At 38.8% G+C, this 23,543-nt stretch overlaps 2 protein-coding genes and 1 long non-coding RNA gene across 3 annotated transcripts in view; 1 reads left to right on the top strand and 2 right to left on the bottom strand.

The window, feature by feature from the left end:
* Positions 1–1,452: 1,452 nt before the first annotated feature.
* LOC131300044 (monocopper oxidase-like protein SKU5) lies at positions 1,453–8,071 on the bottom strand. Its single transcript, XM_058325685.1, has 9 exons — positions 7,444–8,071; positions 5,319–5,428; positions 4,938–5,208; positions 4,699–4,837; positions 3,833–4,199; positions 2,929–3,294; positions 2,768–2,846; positions 1,855–2,054; positions 1,453–1,731 (listed from the first exon to the last, which is right to left on the bottom strand). The coding sequence occupies exons 1-9, from the start codon at positions 7,585–7,587 to the stop codon at positions 1,629–1,631; spliced, it is 1,779 nt and encodes a 592-aa protein (XP_058181668.1). The 5' UTR covers positions 7,588–8,071; the 3' UTR covers positions 1,453–1,628.
* A 1,137-nt stretch (positions 8,072–9,208) lies between these two features.
* LOC131300048 (uncharacterized) overlaps positions 9,209–23,543 on the top strand; it is a 61,286-nt gene continuing 46,951 nt past the window's right edge. Inside the window, exon 1 of the long non-coding RNA XR_009190857.1 lies at positions 9,209–9,346. This is a non-coding gene — a long non-coding RNA (uncharacterized LOC131300048). The remainder of the gene's footprint in view (positions 9,347–23,543) is intronic.
* Positions 9,344–14,545, bottom strand: LOC131300047 (beta-fructofuranosidase, soluble isoenzyme I-like). Its single transcript, XM_058325693.1, has 8 exons — positions 14,125–14,545; positions 13,945–13,953; positions 11,684–11,928; positions 10,798–11,409; positions 10,181–10,342; positions 9,835–10,070; positions 9,623–9,710; positions 9,344–9,523 (listed from the first exon to the last, which is right to left on the bottom strand). The coding sequence occupies exons 1-8, from the start codon at positions 14,540–14,542 to the stop codon at positions 9,344–9,346; spliced, it is 1,950 nt and encodes a 649-aa protein (XP_058181676.1). The 5' UTR covers positions 14,543–14,545.

The raw sequence follows: 23,543 nt of genomic DNA, 5'->3' as shown, positions 1-23,543 counted from the left end.
ATTTAGAGGATTCGAAGTATTGAGGTCCATTATGCTAAAAATTTTATTTTTTATATATTTATTTTTTGCTATACAAAGACAAGTCATTTCAGTTAGTAAAATACACTCTAAAATTAGAATCGATAGTGAAGAGGTATAATAAATAGTAAAGAGGGCCATTAATAGTCCGGGCATTATATCAATCCCCCACTCAAAATTCAAATCAAAAACCCATGAAGAGGGCCCATTGGATTCCCAATCCAGTCTACAGTACTCTACAACCACCATCAAACATGGACTCTATGTAGACAGTAGAGTGAAGGGGGGAGCTAAACTTCAAAGATGGACAAAATGAAAACTTCAAAATAAAAACAAAGCCTTATTTTCCTCATTCATATCAGTTCTCTACTAAATCACCATAACTCCAATTGTTTTAACTTGAAAACCAAAATTGTTTTTGTTTTTCGACAATCCGAAAGTGAACTTCGGGCCATTGGGATTTGGGATATGATTAATTGATCGTCAGTCTACATGTTAGTGTATGAACAATACCTGAGTTGTCGGGAAAGATTCTCTCTTGCCTATTGTTAGAGGATGTATGGTTTCCCGTATATCATGGTGTATGTGTTTTTGCCATGCTTTTATTAGGCAATGGTCTTTTGAATTTGGTGTCATAGAGAAAATAATAGGGTGGCTCATTGGCTTGTATCAAGATGTTTTAAAGGAGATTTCTCCCACTATCTCCTAGTTCTTCGCTTTCTTCAGGCCTTCGGCTCTAACATTTAACTGAGCTTCATGGCGATAGGAGTTCTTAGTTTGTTTCGTGCATGCACTTGTGTATTTCTTAGTTTGTTTCGTGCATGCACTTGTGTATTTAGTCGTCCTCCCTGAAATCATTCCTTGTTTTGTTCTTGTCATTAACAATCTCCCAGAGTAATGTTTGCATTATTTTGATTTTGTATTATTTTTTTGTTGAATAATGCTAAGTGAACAATGTCTCAAGACTCAAGAGTCAAGCCTGCCACAGGCAAACACACAAATTTCCAGATTTCCACGTTCAGTAATCATTTACTTCTTTGAACTGCAAGCCCTCACACACTTCAAGTCCAAGGAAAAAGGCTAGGGCTGTAAATGAGCCGAGCTTTGTAGAGCTCGAGCCTTAACAAGCTGAGCCCTTATCGAGCCAAGTTGAGTCATTTACTAAACGAACATCTTTAATCAAACCAAGCCATCCTTAACAAACCGAGCTTTTGTCAAACTAGCCAAAACTCGAGCTCGAGCTTGGCTCGTTTACTAAATGAACCAAGCCTTAACGAGCCGAGCCGAGCTAAACTCGCGAGCTGCTCGGTTCGTTTACAGCCCTAAAAAGGGCACATAAAGCAGTTGCATAATCTTCTTATAGGGAAAAGTATACCAAAACAAACACCACAGCCACAGGAAACAAAAACATACAGTTCGGCACAAATTAAATTGTTGAAAAATGTGGGTGAATCTTCACCAGCATGCAACTTTGTCACATAACAAGTGATGGGTACACCCAAATACCGACGACGTGGGTAAAACAAAACAAATGAAAATTTGTGCTGAAAGTACTTCTCTTGACAACTAGTCCTACTATCTTACAACTAAAACTGTAACTCAAGCAAATACTACCACATAACTAAAATGGCAGCAGAAAACAGAATCAGCAGAGTGAAATCCAGTCTTGATTGTGCACCAACAGTTGATGCTGAAGAACAGGTTCTCTGTGGCCTGAAATGCAAACAGAAGAGCAATGAGAATATCAGTTCGGATATATGCATGAGAGAGAGAGAGAGAGAGAGAGAGAGAGAGAGAGAGAGAGAGAGAGAGAGAGAGAGAGAGAGAGAATTATACTTCTGCATGTATCCAAGGGCACCACAGTAAAGGACATTATCAGGTGCAGCCAATTCTGTTGTGTTGTTTTCTTCAGGATTTACGATTCTCATATACGTCTCTTGGCCAAGGTACCATCTATCAAGATTTTCTGTCCTAAGATTCCACACTCCAACGTTGTCGAGAGAGACCATAATTGCTGTCCATCCCCCAGGGAAAACCTACTTATATATAAGGAAACAGTGGAAATTACTAGAAGAAATAGAATGTGCATTTCAATTATCAAAGAGGGGAAGAGGAAAAACAGGAAACTCATGCAAAATAAGTGCAACAGAAATTGCACATAATAATTAATGGGTGGTTCAGATTCAATGCCACGTATTGGGAAAATGAATCTCAAGCACATATTCATTTCTTTGTGCAGCTTTCTCGGTGCATGTAGCATGCTGGGGGGAATAGTAAAATATAGAAGATTTAAGGCACTGTTTGGATATTACATTTAGGGGTCTGCGGAGGAAAAAGAAATGAAATGGAAGATTTTCAAGCTTATCCAATGTTTTTACTGTCTTTTCCCCATCCATTACATTTCCATCCGCAAATCCAAGATCCGAAACACAGCCTAAAGCTCTCATTAGCGAATATTATAAGTTGCTCCAGCACATGTAAGAGACATTATAAAGACCATGAAGTACACAAATGTAAGCAGCAAACTAATTCAGATGCATAGATCTTGTAACAGAAAGGTCTTATTTGATGTCCTTGTTTTTATAAACCAGGGGTCGCCTCAGAACAAATTTTCTCATAAACTTGCACCTCATTATGACAAATCTTGCTCCGCGCGCACAGAGAGAGAGAGAGAGAGAGAGAGAGAGAGAGAGAGAGAGAGAGAGAGAGAGAGAGAGAGAGAGAGAGAGAGAGAGAGAGAGGAGCAAACCTGTATTGTACAGCGAAATATTGCGTCCCACTTATTATACGATTTTCTGCTACCATTAGTCCATTCCCCATAGTCCATCCTACAATAGCAATAACATAGTTATCAACAAACTCAGACGGAAATTCGATATTGCATAGTGATACCCAAGGTAAGAAATGTACCCAACAACAAAAAATGAGTAACCATCCATGTGAAAGCTCTGCACAACTGTATCATTGTTCTGCAATATGATTTCAACGAAGCCCTTATATGTACCATTAATCGAAGATATGTCACTACGAGGGGGTCCATTCAGTGGCCTGCTTGGGAAATCAAGCTTGTAATCACCTTTCACTTTAAATTTGTCGGCAAGTCTAACTGGTGTGTTAGGATTGACAAATGAAATTCCATTAAACGTCGACCGGAGTTTTCCATCAATAACAACCGGTGGCATGCTCCTTAACACGTATGTGTCAGTCACGTTGATCAAACCATAGTGAAAAGAACCTTGAGGGTTTCTACGAGATCCACTTGCAGATGCGTTTTGCCTGATAAAAGTCCAGTACAGGAAAAAATAATCAACCTAGATCTGTGATAATTAGATACGGTAAGAGTACATAGAAAAATGGGAGGAAAAAAAAAAGGAGTGGAGGGGGGGGGGGGCTCAAACCGAAGACCATGGGAAAGGAGGTGTATTAACAGTAGAGTTTGATATTGTTTGAAGCATTGGTTTGGCATTTGAGTTACATTAGCTTTTGAAGAATATATGGTTAAGCTAGAAGTCTAAAAGGATTTTTTTGGAGATACTTTTTACGTTTCTCAAAGGACAAAAATGTGCAGTCTGCAATGAGAAGTATGAGTTGAGTACTGTTTTAGTCAATGTTAATCAGACAACTTACCAACTTCCTCCTCTTTCATCCATTGAAAGTCTCACATTCCAATTTCACCAAAATTATATCTAAAGATAACCATTTATTTTTCTCCCTTGAATCTCATTCAAGACACTCTGATGCATACCATAAAATCATGAAAATGTTGGACTACACGGATTCAAAATGACATCATAATGAGAACCAAGCAACAAACCTGATGGTCAATGCCTCGGTCAGAACAAATGACTTGTCGTAAACATCATTTGGTGGATCAGGGAGAGGACCAGTTGCCTTTCCTTTTGAATTGGAGTAGTGCAAGATAGCAACACCAGTAACCCTTTGCCAAAGATCCTGGTTCACAAACCTAGCACTTGCCACTATATAGTAGTCGCTACTTGCACTTTGATTCATGGTAACTAAAAAAGAGTAAGACTGCCCAACATGGATATCTAAGCTACTAAAGCTTTCTTGTAAAGTGTAGTCACCCTCCGTTTCTACTAGAAGCAGATTATGGTTCTGGATTCGGAAATTCAAACAAGTTGAGACCCCCACATTGTGCACACGTATTCGGTAAGTTTTTCCTGCAGAAAAATAAATTGCACCACACCTAGTTTAGATCGAACACGAAGATTTTACAGTATGCTCAAGTAGGAAAGTGTACAACAGTGTGGGAAGCTGTTAATGCAGAACAATTGGAAATGAAATGGATTCCACTTTATACTGGCAGATAAAAGGAGAACGTTTTTCATTGGAAATTCTGAGTATAACTCGGAAGAAAATAATACACTTGACAAAAGAAGGGCGTACCCTTTTAATTCCAACCTACTAAATCAAAGAGAACTAAGTCTAGCTAAAATGCATTGGGGTATGTGCCAGTTCTACAAACCAAGAGATACAGACTAAAGCGCACATCTAAGTTGAGTGGCCTTAATTCTGCTGAACAAGGAGGTTTAGTAAGTGAAAAGGAAAAAGTAACAGTCAACAAACATGACAATAGAATTATAAATCAGTTCACTATGAGAAGAGCTTCCAAATGACCGTAAATCTCTTCATGTAAGAATCATTTAAAAGCTACATTACCTGGTTCAACTTTGATGGTTTCATGATCAATGCCACCCCGAACCAGCGTATTACTATATCTATAAGGTCCCTTCCCATTAATCAGAACCCCATCAGGTATACCAAGTTCTTTTCCAGCATCAAGATCCTTACTAAGTGCCTGAAGTTCAGGGACCAACAAGCATTATATTTGTACTTACTGAAATCAAATTTCCATTTAACAGTAACTCAAACCCACAAAAACTGAAACAAATACTAACCGTATGGTTTCGCTTATACCAATCACCAATCATAATGAAAATATCCGCATCCGGGGCATTAAAAGGCAGTAGGACCTCATTCTTGTTGCTGATGACGAAAGAACCATAGCCACCTGCTGCTCTCTGAAAATTGAGCGAGGGGAAATAGAAGAAGCTACCGACCTGATCTTTGACTTGAAACTGATAGGTCCAGTTCCACATTGGAGGGATAGGGCAGTTTGTCCCCAGAACACCATCTTGCCAAGCAGCACGACGCATTTGCACTCCAGGCCTGTCGGTGCCATATATCGCGGAAGCCTTAGAATTACTTGATGTGCAAAAGCCCAGCTATTGAAAAATTGAAAGTAGATAGGTTTTTGTTAAGAGTTTGCTGATACCTACCAAGTAATGAGGAGACTTTCATCCAATTTGTTCGTGACATTTACTACAACATTGTAGTTAGTAGTAACATTAAGAGTTGGACCAGGAAACTTCCCATTAACTGCTATAACCTGCAAACAATGGCAATATAAGATATGAAAAATGCACAAGCTCAAATATCCAATTAACCTCAAGTTAGCACAGGAATTCAAGTTACTAAGCCAGGGAGAAAATAGCCAAAAAGAAAATGAAACCAGGCGACAAGACATGAATTATGAACGATGAAGTTTTTTCATGCAATAAACCTCAATAGCAAATTCTCAAGCCAAATTATCAGATTCCTCCATTTAGCACATGAGTTTCCCAGATCTGAAGTTCTCGAGGGGCGGCGGTGAGTAATAAAGTGTGCGGTTGGGTTAGAGTGTTTTCTGTTTCAAAAATGCTACACTTTGTGTTTTTTGTTTCTCTGTGTTTTCTCCGGCTGTTTTTCCAGTCCGGTTTTTGTTTTCCGGTTTGGGTTTTCCCTAGATCCGGAGGGTGCGGTGGTGGGCAAATAACTTTGTGTCTAGTCTTTATGTGACTGGTTTGGTGTGGTTGTTTGCCTCAGATCAGTGGTCTGCCCGCCGTGTCTTCGAAGCTGCGTTGGACTGTCAATGGTTGTCCGTCCGTGGCCAAAACTCTGCGTGCCAGCGGGAGTTTGCTCTTTGGAGTGGCGTCCTTACCGGCGAAGGAAAAGCACTTTGTGTTTTTGTTTTGCGGTTTCGCCGGCGTTTTGGCTTAAGATTACTGTATTGGGAAAGACAGATTTCTCTGCGCTGCTTTGATTACTGCGATTAGGGTTTTGATTTTTGAAGGGAATTGTTTGTCTGGTGCATACTCCACGTGTCCCGACCTTGCCTTTGAGTATGTGGTGGTGTGAAGATGTCCCTGCTCTCAGACTTCAATTAGTCCTTCCGGTTATTCCTGTAGTACCATTTCGTGGTTTTGATTGAAATCTGTAGATGCCGTATGGCGTTTTTAATTATGAATAATTTCGAGCGGATCAAAAAAAAATGGAAATGGAAAACCATCTGAGAAACCATTAGGGTGGAATTTTGATACAAATCTACTTCAAAAGTAGTAACCCAGTCATTTCATCCAACGACATTTGCAATAGTCACGACAAATCAGTGATATAGAACCTTTAAAATCACAAATCCCACGTAGAACATTGACCCATAATGACAGGCACTCGAACCCAATCTCTTTGACAAATGAAAAATAGTCCTAAAATAAGTCTAGGAACACAGAAATTAAAAAATCGACCATAGAAAATGCACGGATGAACGAGATTTTCCCAAAGTGGACCTTACCAACAAATCACGTAAAATCCTATTGTCATGGGGCCAGTTTTAGTGTCCTATTTTTAAGATTTCAGGCTTGAAACCTTCCGAGTGCTATCAACTCCTATGAGGCCAATGCCACCAATTTAACGTAGCACTTTGTCTTGGCTTTAATGAGACTTCTCGCTAGTGGCACTGAGTCTCCTAAAGAATAGTCGAGGTGTATGTAAGCTAGCTCGGACACTCAGAGTGGACAGAAATAAATTGCATATTCCTAATACCCCTTGCTGAATCAACTGCAACTACCGAGTCATCTATAAATTACAGGGGAAAACAAGCCACAAAACCCAGGAAAAAGCCATAAAATCAGAATCAGTCACACCCACACTATATCTAATTCAACCTTCGTATTTCTACCTTAACTGCACACTTGACACTGCTATAAATCATGAAAAGCCACAAATCATACACAGAGAATTCATCTACAGCGATACTTTTGAAACTTAACTGCTTCACAAATGCAATTGTTCTGCTACCCCCCACACAAATACACACAGTCACGTCATTCGTGGTGTCCACCACATACACAGCGCAAAATTTGTGAGTGTGTGTATTTTTGAGTGAGTTGTGCTGGTGTGTGGACCCCACAAATTTTATGTGTATTTGTGTGTGTTTCCCTAGAATTTTTTTCACGAAAAACTGACGATAAAAAAAAAAAAAACTGCTGCACAAATCGGTTCCGTCATTTGCTATGTTCGGATGATTACGTGCCTCTGTGAGTGTGTGAGTTTCTGCATAGAGAGAGAGAGAGAGAGAGAGAGGACCTGTTGAGGAGAACCCAAAGGAGAAACGGTGATGTAAGAGAGCTCCAAGTCGAATTTGGCAAATGGGTCTCCAGCAAAACAGAGACCGAACAGCAAAGCAACGTATAGTACCAAACGCAACCCAACCGACCCCAAAAACTCCATCTAAGAAAAGGCTTCGCGACGGTTTCTGTTTTTCGTAAAGCGGATTTCCACTCAGGATTTTCACATCACAATGATCACATCACCATTTATATATACAGAGCGTCAGGGAGAGGGAGAGAGAGAGAGAGAGAGAGGGAGAGAGAGAGAGAGAGAACGGCTGTGTCTGTTTTTGCTAACAATAACTTGGCTGGCTTTGTTTGCAAGGAAAGTGTGGAGTCCTCAGCACTGGGATTGTGCCCTTTGGCGCTTCCCTTTTTCGGCAGATATTGTGGGGACCACTGTTCGTGACGTTATCACCGGCAACTCGCTAAACCCGTTTCCACCCCGATTCAACTCACTCATTAGGGGAGCAATTAATTTCGTGGAATATTATCCAAACCACATTACACACCTGTTCGATGCATGTAAATTCTATTCACGTCGAATGACTTCGGACAGGCATTTCTGTCCGGGTCTGGCTCATGGAACTCGTATTCCAAGTTCTTTTCACTTGAAATACCGTTGTCATTGCATGTCAGAAATGAAAGAGTGTTTCTCAACTTATAATCGGGACCTTGATCGATTAAAAAATTGAGAAAAGAAAAACATTAATGACCGAAAAAGATTCGTAAGATTTTAGATTTTAGAGCGTGCCTTACTTGTCCGCATATATTCGGATTTACTTACCATATAATACTACGGCCACGAAATACTATCGGCATGTTTAAGCACTTAATACTGGTAGTACTAGGCCATGCGTGACACTATGAATTTCTTAAGAGTAGAATACAACGAAAAATGTTCCAAGAATTGGTAACTGTAATTCGTAATTAATTAATTTCACTAAAATGGTCCTTAATTTAATTGTAGCACAAGGAAGGAAACAATATTGATTGTCATTCATTTGGAGATGATTTCCCCGTCAAAATCTTGAATTATGGACAAAAACTTTGACCGTGAGTTTTTGATAAGGAAATTACTTTTATTTATGTACACATTCATTAGTTGAGTTGTCCTTAATAAATTTGAGGAAATATATCTCATTCATATCTGTTTCGACCATTTTAGGATGTCAAATGAAAGATCTAAAAGAAAACTCAATCGGGTGATGTTAGTATCACAAATCTATCGATACGTGTATTATTTACCGCATATGGTGACAGGTATCGGTACATTGTTAATATGTTAACATGGCCGATGCTATGAATATTTCTACTACATGGGAAAAGGTGATTCACTCTTAATTTCTCTTGTTTTTTTGGAGAAATGAAGCATGAGTGAACCTTGTTTCCTATAAGATAAATTTTCAGAACGGCGCACGTATTAATCGCCGTTGCATAAATGATGACCACCAAATAAATGCAACTGTACTTGATCCATATTTCGATGCACATGAGCATTTCCATTTTTATTTTTTTTTGGATTTTAGGGCTAATTACGATTTCCCGTGAATATTATTTTAGATCATGTATGTCTTGAGAATGAAATACCTAGAAATTTGTGAAAATGTGGGCTTTTTTAGTCCATTTAGTTTAGGGAAACTCAAAGAACTAGTAATTCTGTTTCAAGTGGGATAGGAATAAGAGATCAGGCGGAGGCATACATGAATGGAGATCGAAAACTATCAATTAACATTAATGATCTACAACTAATTACATAATGCCTTTGGACATGCCCAAAAAGATGGGATTTTACACACAATATCGGAGTTTGGTTGCTGCGAAATTCCAGATTTTTTTTTTCTCCCCTTTTTCTTCCATTTTCCAGACAACAAGAATTAGTGAATGTCTGCTGAATCCATTTGCCATATCTTCAGAGATGCTGTTACATTTGTTCCGGTGGCATTGTTGAACAGAAATACTCGCGCTGCTCCATCGATGGCCCTCGTCGGGTAAAGTCGAGACGTGATCACTGTTCTTCCTCCTTGAGCAAAGCTTTCCACAATCGAATGATCCACCTGGATTGATTTTTCCACCAATTCAATTACATCCATTGAGCAAAAAAATGTAATAACAGTAGTTTGAAGCAGAGTGAGAAATGAGATATTCCAACATACCAATAATCGCATAGAGAATTTTTCGCCTTCGAGCACAGGGACCGTGCCACCATTCACCCTCTTGTTAACTGATGAAGCCTTTGATGACCTGCAATAGTTCAACGTTTTTTTTCATTTGATCAGGCGTATTTCAACGACATATCTCCAAATTGAGGAATATACGGTTTTTGTTTAGGCGAAGGGACATTATTTAGGCATAGGAAAAGACAAACCTCATCTCATCGGAACAGAAGAAGGTCTTGTAACTGCCGTCAATGAACTTAGAAATGTAGAAATAGACAGGCGTTAACTCGGACAACGCTTCATCAGCGAGAACCAGCAGCCCGAAAGGTCCCAAAGCGCCTCTTGATACAGCACCACCGGTGGTGTTGCATGTGTGACCAACATTGGCTTCAGTTGTCGCCTCCAGCACCGCCTTGTCTACTTCAAATGTAGCAACTATGTCCAACTGTCAACATTGACAAAACAAGTCCTCGTAAGCTTACTACATTGACATTTCTGTTACAACAATAATTCGACAAGCACGTAAAAAGTACTAGAAATGTAATAGCTAGAGACCTCTGTAGCCGAGCCTATGTTCAGTGGCACGACTGATCCCGGACCAAGCTCCACTCCATGGAATTCAGTACCGTTCGATCGCAACATCTCCAATTCTTCCACTGGCCATTGAAGTATGTTGCTTCCGGTCTTCTTGTCAAACACTATCGTCCTTGGAATGGTCTGCACAAGCACAACAGGAACCAAATCAGTCACCTATAGATGCTCCATTCATGAGTGTTAGCATGAATTCCCTGGCAACTGGTGCAAATTGATAAGACCTCGTTTGATCATTCTGGGCACTAACTTTTAATTTTTCACTCTCGCTAAAACGGAAACAATGAAGTATACAAATAGAATACTAGTTCAAAATTTGTCTTTAAAAAGGGTAAAAACTGCATCCAAATGAAGCATATGTGGTTATTGCAAAACACAATATACAACTAACTCATATCCCGAAAGGCAAAAAGTACCCGAAAACAAGTACTACCATATGGTATGGATTCAAATTTAGTATTGTGAGCCATACCCTAGGCCAACACTTCCAATTTGAACACTTTTCAGATCTTTTTTACAAGTATACAAACATTGAAGTGAATGTAATTGACGCGGTTTATGATAGATGAGGGGATATATACCTGAACTGATGCCCAACCCTTCAAAAGGTCATCACTTGCATTATCAGTTTCTCCGATCCAACTCCACGAGATCCTTCTCTGCTTGTTCTGGTCATAAAACGTCTTTGATGCATAGTACACCCCATAATCCACCCGCAACCCGATACCCACATCCATTTCCGGGTTATCGGGCGTCCACGTGTTATTTACAGGATCATATGTCCCAATTGCATAATAATCCTTCTTCTCATTATCCAAGCTTGCCTTCAGGACATGCTTAATACCCGGCCCATTGAACGACGTGTCCAGCCCATTTGCGTCACTTGTTGAAACCGGGTAGAAGTCCACACACTCCCACATACCCGTACCATGAACCGCATGCATAACACCCTCCAATAATTCAAAACTAGTAAAATTGGTGGTTTCGTAAACAAGGGTAATACCCGTGGAATTAATCTTTGACCCGATAGCAACCCGCCATTTTCCATCTTGGTTGACCCATGCGGTGGTAGGGTCCCTAAAATCTTTCCGATGAATACCGGGCGGGGGAACCAAAACTGGGTTACCAGAGTACTTGACCCAGTCTATCAGGAGCGGATCGGATAGGTTGGCGGGATACGCAAGGTTTTGCACCTGCACCAAACCACGTTAGTATATTCGGTATGGGTTAATAGACCCTACAAATTCCTAAGAACAAACAATACAAATATTATGCATTTGTAAATTCCTAAAGAACAAGAACTATCTATTCTTGATGATCAAAATAGTTTTTTACTCGATTTATATTCAATCCACCTTGAATAAATTTGGATTGAGCAAAAAACAAGCACTTTTATGAGTAAACTTAGTGAGTAGAGGTTTTTGAATGATACCTATCAGTAGAAATTTTTCTAGAGTCGCGACTGACCTGCACTTTTTTGTTGGTGAATCCGGTGTAAAGCATTACGATTTGGCCATCGGGTAGGATCGTGGCAGACCCGGTCCAAACACCATTAGCATCGAACCAGGTATCGGGTTCCATGGCGGAGGGAAGGTGGAGCCAATGGATCATGTCTTCCGAAACTGCGTGGCCCCATGTGATGTTGCCCCAAACCGAGGATTCCGGGTTGTACTGGTAGAAAATGTGGTACCACCCCTTGTAAAATAGTGGACCTGCCAGAAGAATTGAAAACATTGGGCACATGATTAAATATTGGAGACATGGACTATAAGTAATCTTAGCCCCGTTCCGGAATGATAAATAAGTACTTATTTTTTAAAAAGGCAATTTCAAGTTCAAAAATCATGTGCTTACGCAAATAATTTTTCTATCACTATAGATCTTGTTTAATAGATCTCATTGATATCTTTAATACGGTGCAAAAAAAATTAAAAAATTATTTTTCATTTACGTTATTTTTGAGTTTAAAAATGTGAAATAAGTACTTATTTTTTAAGAAGATGTTCTGGAACGGGGTCATTTGGGCCTTGAGGGCCATGACAATCAACTGGAGTAAGCTAGTATGCATTATTCAGGTATTGGGTGTTTGACTACGTACACAGTGCAGCAAAGGCTCGAGCCAAACATTCCACAATTGTTCGTAAACGGCTCAATTAGATGACAACCCTAAGTGTGTGCGACAAGTTAAGTTATTCGGTACATATTTCTCGAGCATTGTGCGGCCTAACGCTCTTTTAAAATTATTACAAACTTGTGCGGATACCATGGTACTAACCATAATCACTCTAGAAAATTCCTCATGCCGTGCATGTTAATTATGAATAAACTAAGCTAACGATTAGTACTCCAATTTCTTTTAGTATCTCTAACCCCGACCACTCGATATCTTAATTTCAAACGCACATGTGGTAGGTTTGGTGAACAGAACAGAACAGTCCCAATATAGAAGTAGGACTCCCCGTTCCATAATGTTTGCCGATCCGCAAAATAATGACGTAAAAATAATACAATTTTTGCAAAAAAAATTTCAACAATTCACTAGATATCAATGAGTTCTTTTAACATATGAAAAAAATTTGATATTTTTCTTGAAAGAAATGCATTATTTTTGAATCCTCATTTTACGAATCAGACAAATATCTTGGGTCGGAAGTATGTATTAAGCTGATCCAATGATACAGGAAGTGGAAGTCCCCTACGTCAGTCCAATGACTCCAATCTAGTTGGTCCTGTCCCCACTATTTGTGGCACCTCTAGGAATTCCCAGCCACACACGTGTCCTCTGAAATTACTACTTAACATTACCCTCATAATCACCCCATGGATCTGGTAAGCTTATTTTTTAGCATCAATATTAATTCGCTAAAAACGAAAAAAGTAATGTTAGTGCCGGAACCAAACTTTCACACACTTTAGGCTCCATTCTTGTAAACTTTTTTTTTCTTCTTTGTTTTGTGTATTTTGTTCATTTTTTTTTAAACTTTTGTTAAATTCGCATCATATTTTTTAGATTAATCATTCGTCTTGACGATATGAGTCTAAGATGAATAAAATTATGATGAAAAACAAAAAAAAGAATTCACTAAAAACAAATAAAGTATCAAACAGCTATCTTATTTGTCAAAAGTGAAGTCTCATTTGAATTTTTCAATATCGGTCCATATTTTTATACTTTTTCAATTCATCTTGTCAAGACAAACGATTAACCCTAAAAATGGGTTCACACTTATAAGTTTACAAAAATGTAGCTCTAACACACCCAAAAAAGGGGTTCAACACTTTCAATCACTGCGCTAATTCGCTCAACACCAAAACAGAATCCTTATCGCAGCTACGAGCCTACGTCAAATCGTTTTTCTGCTTAACTATTGATATCCCTTATTAAAAATAGCGTACTGTGTGTGGGCACCTCTACCTTTGTGACTCTGTTTATTGATCTTGTTATCGTTCTGGCTTTCAAGTAGTAGTAAATGAGTATTCGAATCAAATGTGTATATGGTTCAATGCACTTGAATCCCGCATGATAAATATAGGATCCAAACAAATCGTACAGTGATGGACACATGATGACATAAATCACATGTGTGTTACACGTGTGTCTATTCATGTCCGAAAAGTATCTTCGTAACAATGATTTTCTTTACGAAGGAAGAAACATTTTTTTTCTGCTTATTAACATAACATAATCACGGAGCAAGAGAGAGAGAGAGAGAGAGAGAGAGAGATACCATTAGGATCTGAAGCAGAAGTTAGTCCAATTCCCCAAACAGCAGCCATGGAAAATACCACAATTAAAGTTAGACTCAGTACAAAAATTTAACAAGCATTCATATAATTTATATGGAAATGGAACACAATGGAATGAAAAGGGTAGAAAGAGAAAAAGAAAAAAGCTGTTTGTAACGTACCATTCATCCAGTTTTTTTCTGGTTGAAAATGGAAAGCAGTTCTTTGCCAAGCGAACATGGCGTTGCTCCAAGGATACACCGAGTCAAGTTCGCCGGAGAAGTCCCGGAATGTCTTCCACGACACCCCCCGTGCCATCCTTCTCGACGGCGGCATTAACTTTTCGGGCGACATTGGGATCAGAGGAGAAGACGTTGGCTGATCATTTTCGTTCATGATTTCATCAGGGGAGGGTTGTGGGTCTTGGTTAAAAATCAAGACAATTAGAAGTGATAGAAAAAGCAGGGAAAGGAATATCCCGGCGAGAGCCTTGATGGCTGCCGAGGAAGCGGCGGAGTCCGGCAGCGGAGTGTATGGAGTGGCATTTTCGAGATCCTTGGGGGTGACCATTTTTGTAGAGATTTTTTCCTCTGAGGGCATAGTAGGGGATTTAGGATGGAGCAATGTGGTGGAGTAAATAAGATGCTCTCTCTCGCTCCTTATATAGAGAATCTTAGAGAGAGAGAGAGAGAGAGAGAGAGAGAGAGAGGTGATGAGGTGGGCAGTGGTCGATGCTATAAGGAAACTAGTGAGAGTAATGATAGCATGTGGAAAGAAATTAAAATGAATTTTCGTTTGACAAAAAAGAAGAAGAAAGAAATTAAAATGCTACTACTATTTCTATAGTACATTTCTATTGGTCAAGATATGAACCCATGACAAATTCTTTATGAACCCATGCACCCTGGCGTGCATACTTCAAAGTACTAGGTAATTTTTCCGTTAAAGCAATACACAATTTCTCTCTCTAAGGGTATTTAGTTTGCGCATACTTCAATTGATCACTGGAGACTCAATTTACTATATATAAACTAGTATGGAGCCCACTTAAAGCTAGGGCAATGCTTTGTATGAACTAACTCAGAAGGTTTCGAATTTAAAACCTGAAGAGGGAACAATACGCATCTTCTTCTTTTAGAAAGAAGCAAGAAAATTTCATTCACCTTAAAACTATTTGTGTAAAGAAAAATTGGATTTTGACTTCACAAGGCATGGAAAACTAAATTCATTTTTTCAAGTGGGGAGACATTTTTTGGGTTAAAAATTACTACACTATAGGGGTATGTAAAGCTATATCGAGATCGATCTCACATTCCGATTTCCTCCATTTTACACCTATTTAATCATTTAGCATGTTGCTCCTATTTGAGAGTTTTTTTTTTGCTGGTCAAGTCATTTTGAATGTAATGGTTTGAAAAAAACTTTAAAAATTTGATTGACCTATAATTAAGTAACAATTTTAGACGTTGGCGGATTGTAATTCAAGTTTGAGGAAATTTTCAACCACGTGAAATAATAATCATGTAGTCGCCACTGCGTGTGGGGTTGAGTTTTGGGTCCTACACGAATAATCTGAACCGTTCATTTATTTTAAAATCATTTTTCGAGTAGCCCTGCAAAAAATCAACTCAATTGAAGCAAAAAAATTAGCTCAATGGGATATGTGTAAGTACGTGGTTGATCCAATTTCTAAGTTTTGATTTAAAATTTAGGATCCTAAACTCTCAATAAAAAGTTAAAGATTGGATAAACCGTTTGTGCATATTTAATTGAGTTTTTTTTTTTGCAAGGATAGTCCAAAATTATGTTAAAGTTAATGAACGGTTTATATTATCCGTTTTTTTTTTAAAGATCACTGTTTATATTATTCGTAAGGAACCCAAAAATGGGTCCCACACGCCATCGGTACCCCATTGGTAATTTACAAGTCGGTACCAATAGTGCAGCTCATTCTAAAATTCTATGGACATACATAAATGTGCATAGATCTGGACACAAAAATCTATCCAGAACTTATTTGATATATGTGTGAGCTCCACGTCTATTGTATGGGACCCATGTATTTGGACAAAATATTTGTTCAAACTTGTGCATTTTTTGTTGTGCGCCCATAGCATCGCTCATCTTATAAGATAATGATTTCAGAGACTCCCTATATCATGAACTAATGCATCTCGGGGCCGGGGTTCGAGCACGAGCGAGAATGAAAGCGAGTGTTTGTAACCATTTCTCTAAACAGTCATTCCACAACTACACTCATTTACACACCCAAGTACACACTCACAATGGTGTGGGCTAGCTCCACGCACGCACACTGGATGTGTGTAGTGTGTGTCGAGCTCACATCCATACGACTGTGGGTGTGTAAATGGGTATAAAGCTCTCATTTAGAGAACTCGGCTCCAGCCCATTTTTCATTTATCCAGTTTGCTCACGTTTTGACCATTATTAAGTTTAGACAAATAAACACACGGTAGGACCGAAAAATTTGGTGGTGGAAAAGTGGAGTTTTCCACCTCCGGTAAGAAGAATTTAATCTCTTATCTGAAACTTATGACAATAATTAGTACTTTTATTTCGTGAATAATCACACACAAATTAAAGACGTTACCTAAATCTTCATTTGCTGTTCTGATCTACCAATGCGACTCGTTTACACGAATATAATATAAATTATAAATGTCAGATCAATAATCCTTTTAGGAAATCGTTTACCGTTCTGGAAACAGAGTAAATAAAAATATCCAAAACTATACCAAAAACAGAATTATAGAGATATTATTGAGTTGAGTGGAATCCCCTTCTACTGTTCTGGAAACAGAGTAAGAATAAAAATATCCAAAACTACACCAATAATATAGAATTATAGTAGAAGTTATGATTGAGTTGAGTTGAGTGAGTCCCCTTCCTTCTACGTCGGTAGAGAAGAAATGTGAGAGAAGGTAGTCACTTGAGTATCATCAATTCTCAGGAAGTCTCAAGTCTCTCTACCATAACGAGGAAAGTAATTATGTTAGTAGCTTAGGTGTACAGATCGGATCAGAGTGGTGGTGGACTCACACTTGAGTCTAACTCGAAATTAGTAATTCATCTTTCAAAGGTCAAACAAACAAATTACTATGAAGCAACTACGATGCCTCATGGCTTTGTTTGAATCAAGCAAACCTCGTATATGATCAATATGTCAAAAAGGGAAGGCAAAACAAACAGCCAAATACCTCTTGTCTTTCTTGTTGTGCCGAAAACAAAATTGAGAATTTAACAAATCAACAAGCGATAAAACAGAACACACGATTTACGTACGTGGTTTCAGTCAAGCACAAAGCAAGAACGTATTTCACGGAGAGAAGAGCGAGAGGAATCACTATAAACGATGAGAGAAATAAAGAGCCGGTTATACCTGTAACTTTACTTGAGTCACCCAACAGATATCTAGACGTACACAAACCCTAGGTGGAATCCAATAAGATGAATCAATTTTCCTAATATCTAAGTCCTTAAACAAAATATCATAACCCTAGCAGCCCCCAAGGCTCCCATTTATAAGAAAGTACAAAAAAAACTAGGTCAAAAACTACTTAAACACGCGTAGCCGCGCACATAACTAGCCTCGTTGGTCTGAACCAAACCAGACCAGCTTCGGATGACCAAAGCTGCAAATTACCACACACCCATAGAACTCGCCACACCACACCAGCACCGGACTAGAGTGGCTGAAAGTTGATTTTCCTTTTTGCTACGCGCACTAAATTTAGCACCTTTCTTCAAACATCTTGAATTCAAGGCGTATCTCCAACATTTCTTTCTTTGTTTCTACCCTATAAATACCCTATAATGAGTTTATTTCTTGCATTGGTTGAGTTATTGGAATTAGTTGTCTCGTGAACTCTCTGTACTATTTCAAGTTTATATTTTATAATTCATATGTGATGTAAATATGATCTCTTCTATCAATTAATTGAAAAAAAAAAGAAGAAGAGAAGAAAATACCTCTAGTCATTGAGCTTCAATTACATTGCATAACTCAAAGCAAAAGCTGCAAAACTAAACAATCGAAATTCCAAAACCTGAGCAATTTTGGAGATACACTTGTGGAATTTGTTGTTGGGTAAATTATTGTTTACCCCCTTTAACTGCGGGTCGGAAACACTTTACCCCCTCTAACTTATTTTTTAACACTTAACCTCCTCTAAGTAATGGAAACTTAATTTATGTCTGACTTCCTGTTAAGAATTGGATGGAAAGTGCCATGTGCCCATATAATAGACGTTATTACCCTTCTCCTCCTCCTTCAGATCAATACCTCAGACACCTCAACAAGCGACCCATTTTCGATCATCTCCCCACCGGAATATTTCCCGACCACCACCAACACTGCTAACGCGCACCACCTCCCCCCACCGCCTTCTCCTCCAAAACAACAACAATAGCACCAGCCTCCAGTTTACAACATCAAGAAGAGCGATTTTCGAGACGTCGTCCAAAAACCTCACCGGCCCACGAGCTGTTCACCACCCCTCCCCCGATCCAACCTCCCAAGCCCCCCAACTCCCACCTACATGCACTACCTCCAAACAACAGCCATTGCTTCCTCTGCCGCTGTAGCACGCGGCATCGGCCTCCGCGGACCACATGAAATAATAATCCTGTAGTCGCCACTGCGCATGGGGTCTACTTTTGGATCCTACACGAATAATCTGAACCGTTCCTTTATTTTAAAATAATTTTTCAAGTTGCCCTGCAAAAGATCAACTCAATTGAAGTAAAAAAAAAAACTCAATTGGATATGTATAAGTACATGGTTGATCCTATTTCTAAGTTTTGATTTAGAATTTAGGATCCTAAACTCTGGATAAAAAAGTTGAAAGATTGGATAAACCATTTATGCATATTTAATTGAGTTATTTTTTTTTGCAAGCATACTCGAAAATTATGTTAAAGTTAATGAACAGTTTATATTATCCTGGGTTTTTTTTTTTTTGAAAAGATCACTATTTATATTATCCGTGAGGGACCCAAAAGTGGGTCCCACACACCGTCGGTACCAATAGTGCAGCTCATTCCAATATGCCACGGACACACATAAATGTGCACAGATCTGGACACAAATCTATCCAGAACTTATTTGATATGTGTGAGCTCAACGTCTATCGTACGGGACCCATGTATTTGGACAAAATATTTGTTCAAACTTGTGCATTTTTTGTTGTGCGCCCGTAGCATCGCTCATCTTATAAGATAATGATTTCTGAGATTCCCTATATCATGAACTAATGCATCTTGGGGCCGGGGATCGAGCACGAGCGAGAATGAAAGCAAGTGTTTGTAACCATTTCTCTAAACAGTCATTCCACAACTACACTCATTAGAGCATATCCAGCTTTGACCCATTTTAAGACTCAAATTTAAAAATGGGGCAAAAACCACAAAAATCTCTCTCCAATCTTTGACCCAAACCCTTCTTCATTTTGGGTTTTACCCATTTTTTTGTCCAAATCTGCGACAACTTTTGCCTTGACCCATTTCTTCAACGGCTAGTTAGAGAGAGAGAGAGAGAAAAAAAGGGAGATGTGTAAAATTGAGATTTGATGGTTGGAGATGTGTCTACCCAAAATGGATTTTTGCCCAAAATTTGACTCAAATTTGAGGAAAAATATGGATGAAGGCTGGAGATGCTCTTACACACCCAAATACACACTCACAAGGGTGTGGGCTAGCTCCACGCACGCACACTGGATGTGTGTAGTGTGTGTCGAGCCCACATCCTTGTGAACGTAGGTGTGTAAATGGTATAAAGCTATCCTTTAGAGAACTCGGCTCCCGCCCATTTTTCATTTATCCAGTTTGCTCACGTTTTGACCATTATTAAGTTTTGACAAATAAACACACGGTAGGATCGAAAAATGTGGTGGTGAAAAAGTGGAGTTTTCCACCGCCGGTTGGAAAAATTTAATCTCTTATCTGAAACTTACGACAATAATTAGTACTTTTATTTCGTGAATAATCACACACAAATTAAAGATGTTATCTAAATCTTCATTTGCTGTTCTGATCTACCAATGCGACTCGTTTACACGAATATAATATAAATTATAAATGTCAGATCAATAATCCTTTTAAGAAATCGTTTACCGTTCTGGAAACAGAGTAAATAAAAGTATCCAAAACTATACCAAAAACAGAATTATAGAGATATTATTGAGTTGAGTGGAATCCCCTTCTACTGTTCTGGAAACAGAGTAAGAATAAAAATATCCAAAACTACACCAATAATATAGAATTATAGTAGAAGTTATGATTGAGTTGAGTTGAGTTGAGTGAGTCCCCTTCCTTCTACGTCGGTAGAGAAGAAATGTGAGAGAAGGTAGTCACTTGAGTATCATCAATTCTCAGGAAGTCTCAGGAAGTCTCAGGTCTCTCTACCATAACGAGGAAAGTAATTATGTTAGTAGCTTAGGTGTACAGATTGGATTAGAGTGGTGGTGGACTCACACTTGAGTCTAACTCGAAATTAGTAATTCATCTTTCAATGGTCGAACAAACAAATTATGAAGCAACTACGATGCCACATACCTCTAGTCGACCAATTGGACCTTGCTCGGTTGGTCAGGGTTCTTGCATCTCACTAGGAGGTCAGAAGTTTGAATCTCTCCATCTGCCTGAATTTGAAGTGTTTTTTCTTGGGAGGGCCTTTGTCTTTCTTGTTGTGCCGAAAACAAAATTGAGAATATAACAAATCAACAAGCGATAAAACAGAACACAAGATTTACGTACGTGGTTTCGGTCAAGCACAAAGTAAGAACGTATTTCACGGGGAGAAGAGCGAGAGGAATCACTATAAATGAGGAGAGAAATAAAAAGCCGGCGATACCTGTAACTCTACTTGAGTTACCCAACAGATATCTAGACGTACACAAACCCTAGGTGGAATCCAATAAGATGAACCAATTTTCCTACTGTAATATCTAAGTCCTTAAACAAAATATCATAACCCTAGCAGCCCCCAAGGCTCCCATTTATAAGAAAGTACAAAAAAAATTAGGTCAAAAACTACTTAAACACGCGTAGCCGCACACATAACTAGCCTCGTTGGTCTGAACCAAACCAGACCAGCTTCGGATGACCAAAGCTGCAAATTACCACACACCCATAGAACTCGCCACACCACACCAGCACCGGACTAGAGTGGCTGAAAGTTGATTTTCCTTTTTGCTACGCACACTAAATTTAGCACCTTTCTTCAAACATCTTGAATTCAAGGCGTATCTTCAACATTTCTTTCTTTGTTTCTACCCTATAATGAGTTTATTTCTTGTATTGGTTGAGTTGTTGGAATTAGTTATCTCGTAAACTCTCTGTAGTATTTCAAGTTTATATTTTATAATTCATATGTGATGTAAATATGATCTCTTCTATCAATTAATTGAAAAAAAAAAAGAAGAAGAGAAGAAAATACCTCTAGTCATTGAGCTTCAATTACATTGCATAACTCAAAGCAAAAGCTGCAAAATTAAACAATCGAAATTCCAAAACCTGATCAATTTTGGAGATACACTTGTGGAATTTGTTGTTGGGTAAATTATTGTTTACCCCCTTTAACTACGGGTCGGAAACACTTTACCCCCTTTAACTTATTTTTTAACACTTAACCCCTTCTAAGTAATGGAAACTTAATTTATGTCTGACTTCCTGTTAAGAATTGGAGGGGAAGTGCCATGTGCCCATATAATAGACCTTATTACCCTTCTCCTCCTCCTTCAGATCAATACCTCAGACACCTCAACAAGCGACCCATTTTCGATCATCTCCCCACCGGAATATTTCCCGACCACCACCAACACTGCTAACGCGCACCACCTCCCCCCACTGCCTTCTCCTCCAAAACAACAACAATAGCACCAGCCTCCAGTTTACAACATCAAGAAAAGCGATTTTCGAGACGTCGTCCAAAAACCTCACCGGCCCACGAGCTGTTCACCACCCCTCCCCCAATCCAACCTCCCAAGCCCCCCAACCCCCACCTACATGCACTACCTCCAAACAACAGCCATTGCTTCTTCTGCCGCTGTAGCACGAGGCATCGGCCTCCGCGGACCATATGAAATAATAATCCTGTAGTCGCCACTGCGCATGGGGTCCACTTTTGGATCCTACACGAATAATCCGAACCATTCCTTTATTTTAAAATAATTTTTCAAGTTGCCCTACAAAAAATCAACTCAATTGAAGTATAAAAAAAAAAAAAACTCAATTGGATATGTATAAGTACGTGGTTGATCCTATTTCTATGTTTTGATTTAGAATTTAGGATCCCAAACTCTGAATAAAAAAGTTGAAAGATTGGATAAACCATTTATGCATATTTAATTGAGTTATTTTTTTGCAAGCATACTCGAAAATTATGTTAAAGTTAATGAACAGTTTATATTATCCTGGGTTTTTTTTTTTTTTTTGAAAAGATCACTGTTTATATTAACAGTTGAAATTCTTTTTTCGCTATCTAAATACTCAAGAAGCAGAATAATAGGAATTGTAAAATAATAAACGATGAACACACAGATATACGAGGAAAACCCCTTAAAAAGGGTAAAAACCAAGGGAGGAAATCAAACCACTAAAAATAATCATTGTGCAGTTACAAAACGATCTTAACTAAAACAACCATGAATCCTCACCGACTGACTGAAGATCGAGTTGCCGAATCCACGTACACCGCACCAAGTGGTTAATTGCCGCACGCCTTGAATCCACAAGTCCTCCAGTATACTTCCAGAATCCACCGGAAGAATATTTCAAGTAGTTGAAATAATGTTGAAAAGAACTCTTGGAGTTTTTCAGAAAGATTGATGATCACCGGATCATGTGTTACTCCAAGAGATAATCTCCACTCTCCTTTCGGTATTGTCTCAGTGTTGAAGGCAGAGGGAATCAGCTCTCCTATTAGTGACACAGAAAACCCAAAAGAGCCGTCTATAAATAGTTGAATAAAATCTACCAAGTTGCTCAACCATACGTGAAGGCTTGTCCGGAGTTGCTCGAGCAACCAAAAACGTTGCATGTGCCCATGTTTTTCTAATGCTGCTTCCGTTGATCCCCTTTCCATAAAGTCTCCCATAATGACGAAATTCCGATGATTTCCTTCCAATGCATTTCCTTATCAAGCTGTTGATTGCACGAAATCCTCTTGACACCTTGATTTCATTATACTCTAATTGCCTTAATAATCTCTACTTCTCAATTACACAATATACTTCCTAAAACAAATGCTCTAGAAAGGAAACACAATAAATTACAACTCAACTAAAGAGCTACAAATCAAAAGAGATTTTTGTCATGGAATTTGCCAAAATATGGACCTTACATCCGCGAGGGACCCAAAAGTGGGTCCCACACGCCGTCGGTACCAATAGTGGAGTTCATTCCAATATGCCACGGACACACATAAATGTGCACAGATCTGGACACAAATCTATCCAGAACTTATTTGATATGTGTGAGCTCCTCGTCTATCGTATGGGGCCCATGTATTTGGACAAAATATTTGTTCAAACTTGTGCATTTTTTGTTGTGCGCCCGTAGCATCGCTCATCTTATAAGATAA

The sequence above is a fragment of the Rhododendron vialii genome, chromosome 9a (assembly GCF_030253575.1).
Source record: "Rhododendron vialii isolate Sample 1 chromosome 9a, ASM3025357v1".
Taxonomy (NCBI): Eukaryota; Viridiplantae; Streptophyta; class Magnoliopsida; order Ericales; family Ericaceae; genus Rhododendron; species Rhododendron vialii.
The sequence above is the reverse complement of the archived record's forward strand: the minus strand, read 5'-3'. Positions and strand labels throughout refer to the sequence as shown.